At 61.0% G+C, this 7,376-nt stretch overlaps 1 protein-coding gene across 1 annotated transcript; it reads left to right on the forward strand.

The window, feature by feature from the left end:
* The first annotated feature begins 774 nt into the window (after window positions 1-774).
* On the forward strand, window positions 775-3,631 carry IRF2BP1 (interferon regulatory factor 2 binding protein 1). The gene has a single exon (XM_038528525.1). The coding sequence runs from the start codon at window positions 1,470-1,472 to the stop codon at window positions 3,222-3,224; it is 1,755 nt and encodes a 584-aa protein (XP_038384453.1). The 5' UTR covers window positions 775-1,469; the 3' UTR covers window positions 3,225-3,631.
* The last annotated feature ends 3,745 nt before the right edge of the window (window positions 3,632-7,376 follow it).

Consider the following 7,376-nt stretch of genomic DNA (forward strand, 5'->3'; position numbering starts at 1 on the left):
GGTGATGGGTGTTAGAATCTGGAGACTTCTCTCCTCCCCTCCCTAACTCTTCCTGCCTGACTCGCACCGTTCCCGATGCTAGTCCGGGGGATGATGCGGGGTGTCCCCAAAACCTGGTTGGTCCGATCAGGTAGTAAGCACTCAAGGTTGTAGAAAAATCACCCCCCACAACTCTTGCTCGCCATCTCTGGCCTCTTTCTCTTCCACCAAATTACCGAGCCGTAGAGGATGAGGATTCCCTCAACCTGGTGCTCCCCCAAAAAGTAAAGCGCCCAGAAATTGAGCCGGGGGTGGGAGACAGCGGGAATGGGGAAGGCCTCCTCTCCACCTCCCAGACAGCGGAAGTGCGTCAGTTTATCCTCCCGGCAGAGCATTTTGGGAATTGTAGTGAAGCGGTGGCGGGGAGGCGGGAGGGAGAAACACCGCGTAACCCTTTGTAGACCGGAGCGCGCGGCCGAGCCGGAACGGAGTTCGAGGGCGCTCCACCACTCTCTTTAATAGATGAGACGACTGAGGCCAAGTCCTGGCCCAGAGGCCTCCGTTCTTCCCCTCGCTCCGGCTGTTCCCGGCCCAATTCAGAGAATGCTACACAAGACAGCAGGAAAACGAGGTGCCAAAGCAGAACCCTCCCTCCCCGAGTTGCCAGCTTTCCCGTCCCCCCTACCCTGCAACCATCCAATCAGAGCCCCTCCGCCCCGCCCCAGAAGCTGCTGCCTCCCTAACCAGTCATTGGCCCACCTTTGATGGGCGGGGAATCGGGCTTCAGAGAGAGCAAGACTTTTGCCTGAAGGTGCACAGCAAGTCCGATCCGACTCTAGACGCCCGAAAGCTTGTCCACTTCCTACCATGTCTGAATCCGGGGTAGCTCTGACCATTCAGATATCATCTCCGCTCCCAAGCCCCAGTGCCCCAGCTCCTCTGAGCACGCCGAGCTCACCGCCGGGCAGCGTCGAGCGGTAGGATTTGCGCGGCTGAGAGACGGCGAGCCCGCTCCTCCGGCGCCAGCCGTCCCCTTTAAGAATCGGCCCCGGCGGGACTACGTTTCCCAGAAGGCTTTGCCGGCGCGTTATGTAACTTTCCCTGCGAAGCGGCCTCTGGGGCAGAAGGAGGTGGAGGCGGCGGCGGCCGTTGCAGCGGCGGCGGCGGCGGGAGCGGCGGGACCCCGAGGCGGCGGCGCCCGCGGCCCATCGCGGGGCCGGAGCTGTGCGCCTCGGCCGGGAGCCCGGAGCGGGCGGAGGCGCCGACGTGCCTCCTACAGGCTTTTCAAGGAGGCGGGAGTGAGGAAAAAGGCTTAGGGCCCAGGGGGCGGAGAAGGGGGGCCGGGCCTGGATCCGCGGGGAGGCCGAGCCGGAGAGGCCTGACTGTGGCTCGCGCGGTCCCCGGGACGCGAATCGAACGTCGGGCGGCGCGGATCGAACGTCGGCGGCGGGTGGAACGCCGGGGCTCAGCGGCGCGCGCGCGCGGGGGTCATGGCGTCGGTGCAGGCGTCCCGCCGCCAGTGGTGCTACCTGTGCGACCTGCCCAAGATGCCGTGGGCCATGGTGTGGGACTTCAGCGAGGCTGTGTGCCGCGGGTGCGTGAACTTCGAGGGCGCGGATCGCATCGAGCTGCTCATCGACGCTGCCCGCCAACTCAAGCGCAGCCACGTGCTCCCCGAGGGCCGCTCCCCCGGGCCCCCAGCCCTCAAGCACCCGACCACTAAGGACCTGGCTGCGGCCGCCGCACAGGGGCCTCAGCTACCGCCTCCGCAGGCCCAGCCCCAGCCGTCAGGGACAGGCGGCGGCATCTCGGGCCAGGACCGCTATGACAGGGCCACATCGTCCGGCCGCCTCCCCCTGCCTTCGCCCGCCCTGGAGTACACCCTGGGGTCCCGCTTGGCTAATGGGCTGGGCCGGGAGGAGGCCGTGGCGGAGGGGGCGCGAAGGGCCCTGCTTGGCTCCATGCCCAGCTTGGTGCCCCCCGGGCTGCTGGCAGCTGCAGTGTCTGGCCTGGGAAGCCGAGGGCTGACGCTGGCACCCGGCTTGAGTCCTGCCCGTCCAGCTTTTGGCTCCGATTTCGAGAAGGAGAAGCAGCAGAGGAATGCGGACTGTCTGGCAGAACTGAACGAGGCCATGCGTGGCCGGGCAGAGGAGTGGCACGGGCGCCCCAAAGCTGTGCGGGAACAGCTGCTGGCCCTGTCTGCCTGCGCCCCCTTCAACGTTCGCTTCAAGAAGGATCACGGGTTGGTGGGGCGGGTGTTCGCTTTTGACGCTACCGCCCGCCCGCCGGGCTACGAGTTCGAGCTGAAGCTTTTTACCGAATACCCCTGTGGTTCTGGCAACGTGTACGCAGGAGTCCTGGCCGTGGCTCGCCAGATGTTTCATGATGCTCTGCGGGAGCCGGGCAAGGCTCTGGCCTCATCAGGCTTCAAGTACCTCGAATATGAACGGAGGCACGGCTCAGGGGAATGGCGCCAGCTGGGGGAGCTGCTCACCGACGGGGTCCGCAGCTTCCGAGAGCCCGCTCCTGCCGAGGCCCTGCCGCAGCAGTACCCGGAGCCAGCCCCTGCAGCCCTCTGTGGCCCACCCCCGCGAGCCCCATCCCGGAACCTGGCGCCCACGCCACGCCGTCGCAAGGCATCCCCTGAGCCCGAGGGTGAGGCGGCTGGCAAGATGACCACCGAGGAACAGCAGCAGCGGCACTGGGTAGCGCCCGGTGGCCCATACTCCGCCGACACCCCCGGTGTGCCTTCACCCATCGCCGCCCTGAAGAATGTGGCGGAGGCCCTGGGCCACTCCCCCAAGGACCCTGGCGGGGGCGGGGGCCCTGTACGCGCTGGGGGTGCCAGCCCCGCAGCCTCCTCCACCGCCCAGCCTCCCGCCCAGCATCGTCTAGTGGCCCGCAATGGTGAGGCAGAAGTCAGCCCCACGGCAGGGGCAGAAGCTGTGAGCGGGGGTGGTAGCGGCACCGGGGCGACCCCTGGGGCCCCCCTGTGCTGTACCCTGTGCCGGGAGCGGCTGGAAGACACCCACTTCGTCCAGTGCCCCTCAGTGCCCGGACACAAGTTCTGCTTTCCCTGCTCACGGGAATTCATCAAGGCACAGGGCCCTGCCGGGGAGGTGTACTGCCCCAGTGGAGACAAGTGCCCCCTGGTGGGCTCCTCTGTCCCCTGGGCCTTCATGCAGGGCGAGATCGCCACTATCCTTGCTGGAGACATCAAGGTTAAGAAAGAACGGGACCCCTAGGCCACCACTGTCACCAGTCTACTGCCTCCCACCCCCTTGCTACCCACCGCTTCTGCGGATAAATTATTCCCTCTCCCCCAGCCCAGTGCTACCCCCACCTGTGTACATACCCCCTTCCTCATCCCAGATGGGTCCCCTGGGGTAGATGCATTGAGGGTGGGGGGAGAAAGCTTGTGGCTTCTGTTCGAGGGGGTGTTTGGGGTCCTACGGCCCCTCCAGTATCCCTCGCCCCTCCTTGGCTTGGCTTTGCTGCTGCTTGTAGTTGGGGGAGAGGTGCCCCCCTCCTCCTTGAGAAGGGGCCTCCTGAAATCTCGCTCTTTATAAACAAAGCAAAAGCATTTTATTGCCCCCCCCTCCCGCCCCCTTTTCCTCCTTCAATAAACCGAAAGATGGTTTTTTTTTTTTTCCTTCTTGGTCCCTTAGTTGTGTGAGATGCTGCGCCCTCTCTGGGACCGAACTGGTCCTGCAGGGAAGGGACTTTGCGTTGTAGCCTCCAGGTGGCGCCCTTCACTCAGGCGGGCCCGTTGACTGTTTTTAGAAAGGCGGACCACAGCTCAAGCGTGCTAGCCATCTGCCCATTTTCCAGATGGCAGAACTGAGGCCCAGAGCACGGGAGGCTCCTTGCGTGGGAACCAGAGCCAACCTAGGGAAGGAGGTTTCCCTTCCAGGCCAGCCCCTGTATCTGCCCAGGACGTGAGGGTACTCCGCGCCCTCCAGGAGAGGGGAAGGAGGCATCAGGAGGCTTCCTAGAAGGGAAGGATAGTGAGTTCTTGCTCAGAGGCAGAGAATTAGGCTACATTGCTTAGGGGGACTGACCTAGGAGAGGAAATTTACCTCTGTGGGGTACCCTAACAGGATTCCTGGAAACAAGGGGACTGCTTCCTGCCTCTGGTGGTGCCCTGAACTGTGCTCCTCGCGCCCATCTTGGGAGACCAGTCTCAATAGTGGCCACCCTAGGACACCGTGACTGGCAGGGTAAAAGGCACAACCCTTGCGGCCGGCCGCCTCTGATGTGCGCGGCCTTGTCCCGCACCTGTCCCGATGGGCTGATCATTAACCAGGACTTCCTGCTCTCTGGCGTCAAGAGGCGGGGCCTGAGCAGCCTGCGGCAAAGCACGGGTTAAGGGGAGGGGGCCGCCCCAAGAGCCCAGCCCCCACCCCTGCAGTCTCCCTCTGCGACCCCAAAGTGGAGATTGCGGGAAGGGGCGATTCGGGGCGCCAAGGCCAGCAGATGGACGGAAAGATGGGGGAATGATAGTGTGTCCTGTGACCGCGCAGCACTGGCACACAGCCCTGAGACCCCAGACTGCCCCACATCTCAGGAACACAGGTGTCCCACCACCTAAGTCTGGAAGACCCTATAGTCTTGACTCATCCTCTTAGCTACCCACGTGTCCCACACATATCTGGCAGATCCACATGTCCCAAATCCCAAATATTAGGGACCCGGAGACTTTGTCCTCAACATCTGGAGGACCCTTAACTTTGAACCCCCAGTTCTTGGGCTGGAGGGAGGGGGTGCTCCCATCCCCTCCCCCAGCCATCAGGCCTCAGGTGTTGTCACCCCTGGTACTGCCAGCCTGGGCCCTGGGCTGGGCTGGGAAAACCAGCCCTGATTAAATATACCAGGCGATAAGCCTGGGGCAAGGGAGACGCTGGCTGGAGCTCCAGGCCTGGGCACCCATCCCCAGCAATCTTGTGGCATCCCCCTGCCCCAGCTCTGCAGACCCCAGCACTAGGCAGTTTCCCCCCATTCTCAGGGCCTCCAAACACCAGGACCCCCTGGTGAGGGCTGAAGAGCTGGGGAGGACACCTGGTCCTTTAAGAACAGCTGGTGTGGGAGGGTGGGCAGGGGAGTCACCCCCAGCCTGGCTGGTGTGTATTCTAGATAGAGGTTGAGTTAACCATTAACAGAACAGACGGTCTGACCTGTGTGGGTGTGAGGGGCTGGATCCATCCCCCCTTCCCCCCTGTGCCAGGGTGGGGCCAGAGTGGAGGGGTTCTGGATTTATTGGGGGATCAGTGAGTAGATGAAGAGACTTCCCAAAAGGAGAAATGGACAGGGAGACCCAGGGAATGATGGTGAAGGTGGAGAGGGAGAGGTGGAGTAGGAGCTATAGAGATCAGCTCACTGGAAGAAGACAGAGACCCAGAGGGGGACAAGAGAGCTTGAGAGACCCTCCGAGATGGAGGAGATGCCGTGGACACAGAGATGCAGACAGACTTTCAGAAAAGCTAAGTAGAGAAATCCCCAGAGAGGTTCAGAGACACTGAGATGCACAGATGAGAAGCCAAGAACAGGGACCTCGAAGGAGGGAGAGAGAGGAATTGAGATCGGAAGAAAGAAAGACTGAAATCAGGGAAAGGTATGGGTTTGAAACAGAGAGTAGAGACATCCTCAAACTCAAGTCCTAGGAGACTGAGAGAAAGAACGCAGATCCATGAAGAAGGGCCAGGCTGGGTCTGACTTGATCACTTGGTCCCCACAACAAGGCCTGGCTCACTCCCACTCATCCCCCAGGTCTCAGCTCAGCTGACATCTCCTCCAGGAAGCCCTCCTGGATCCCCAGGCTGTGTCAAGTGTCATTTCTGGGTTCTCACAAACCCTGCATTCCCCTATCCCAGCCCAGCACATTCTGGATTATCCCTGGGGAATGAACTGTCAGCCCCATGAGGGCAGGGCCAGGGCTATCTCAGTCGGCGCTCTGAACCCAGCATCACCCAAAACAGAGTTAGTTAAAAGGGTGGATAGAGTAATGTGCTCCTTCCCTTCGAGAAATATTCAGCATTCTTTGTGTGACAAGCACTGCGGTAGGTGCTATGGATACAACAGGGAACCGAATGCAGCCCCTCCTCTCATGGAGCGAACATTGGGGTAGGAGATACAGACAGATCCATAAAATGTGACAGCCACGGAGTGGTAAGTCCTAAGGAGAAAAAGTAAACTGGGGGAAGGGGATAGAGAGTGATGGAGGTTGCTGCTGTCAAGAAGGAGGTAGAGGAGGTCTTGCTGAGGAGCTGACACTAAACTGAAAGAAGAGAGGAGGGAGCGAGCCAGGAGGAAATCAGGGGGAGTAGCAGATGCAAAGGCACTGAGGCAGGAGCCTGCTTGGTTTGTTCCAGCAGCAGCCAGGTGGCCAGTACCACTGTGCCAAAGGGGAGGGATGAGGTCAGAAGGGGCACCTGGCTGGCTCAGCCAGTAGAGCGTGCTACTCTCGATCTCAGGGTGGTAGGTTCAAGCCCCACGTTGGGAATAGAGATTAAAAGTGAGATTGAAAAAAAAAGAAAAGAAAAGAAAAAGAGGGATCCCTGGGTGGCGCAGTGGTTTGGTGCCTGCCTTTGACCCAGGGCGTGATCCTGGAGACCCGGAATCGAATCCCACGTTGGGCTCCCAGTGCATGGAGCCTGCTTCTCCCTCTGCCTGTGTCTCTGCCTCCCTCTCTCTCTGTGTGTGACTATAATAAATTTAAAAAATTAAAAAAAAAAAGAATGAGGTTAGCGAGGTGGTAGGGGAAACTCGGGGGGCCTGTAGGCCGTGGTTAGGACTTCAGATTTTATTTTAATGGGAATGGGTAGAGGGTTTCATGTACTAAATGAAGAGAATGGAGGAAATGGGACAGACATAGCCAGGAATCAGCTGGGGTGGACAGCATCTCATTCCCCCATGTCTGGGGCTTCCCAGACAGCCTAGCACCTGGGCCCGACAACACTGTGTGTCCAAGTGAACAAGCCCCAAAGCAACAGCGCAGAAGTCAGAATGACATTAGGTGGATGGACAGACTCCCGGAGAGAAGCCAGGTGAGGACCCGGGGACGCCCAGGGACAACAGACGCGCGGCTGAGACAGTCAGCCAGCCAGCTGAGAAGTCCCATTTCTTCCCCACCCGGAAAGCTTCCCTGGAGCTGGAAAAGTCCCCAGGCCCCCCTGCCCGCCTCGCCCGTGGCGTGCCCACTCACACCTCAGGCAGAGGAAGCTGGCAGGCCCCACAGGAACCTTTCTGTGGGTGGGGGGGGAGTGGAGGCGGGCGGGTGGCAGGGACGAAGGGAGAGGAGTGGCGGGCGGGCAGGCAGCGGGCAGCGGCTACACAAAGGCCCCAGTGTCTGCCCCTCCTGCCCCCGGGTACAGATATAAATAATATGTGCATATACATTT

The sequence above is a fragment of the Canis lupus genome, chromosome 1, assembly GCF_011100685.1.
Source record: "Canis lupus familiaris isolate Mischka breed German Shepherd chromosome 1, alternate assembly UU_Cfam_GSD_1.0, whole genome shotgun sequence".
Classification (NCBI taxonomy): Eukaryota; Metazoa; Chordata; class Mammalia; order Carnivora; family Canidae; genus Canis; species Canis lupus.

What these genes read in the sequence shown, in the direction of transcription:
- IRF2BP1 (XM_038528525.1), top strand. Translation starts at nt 1,470, where the DNA reads ATGGCGTCGGTGCAGGCGTCCCGCCGCCAGTGGTGCTACCTGTGCGAC.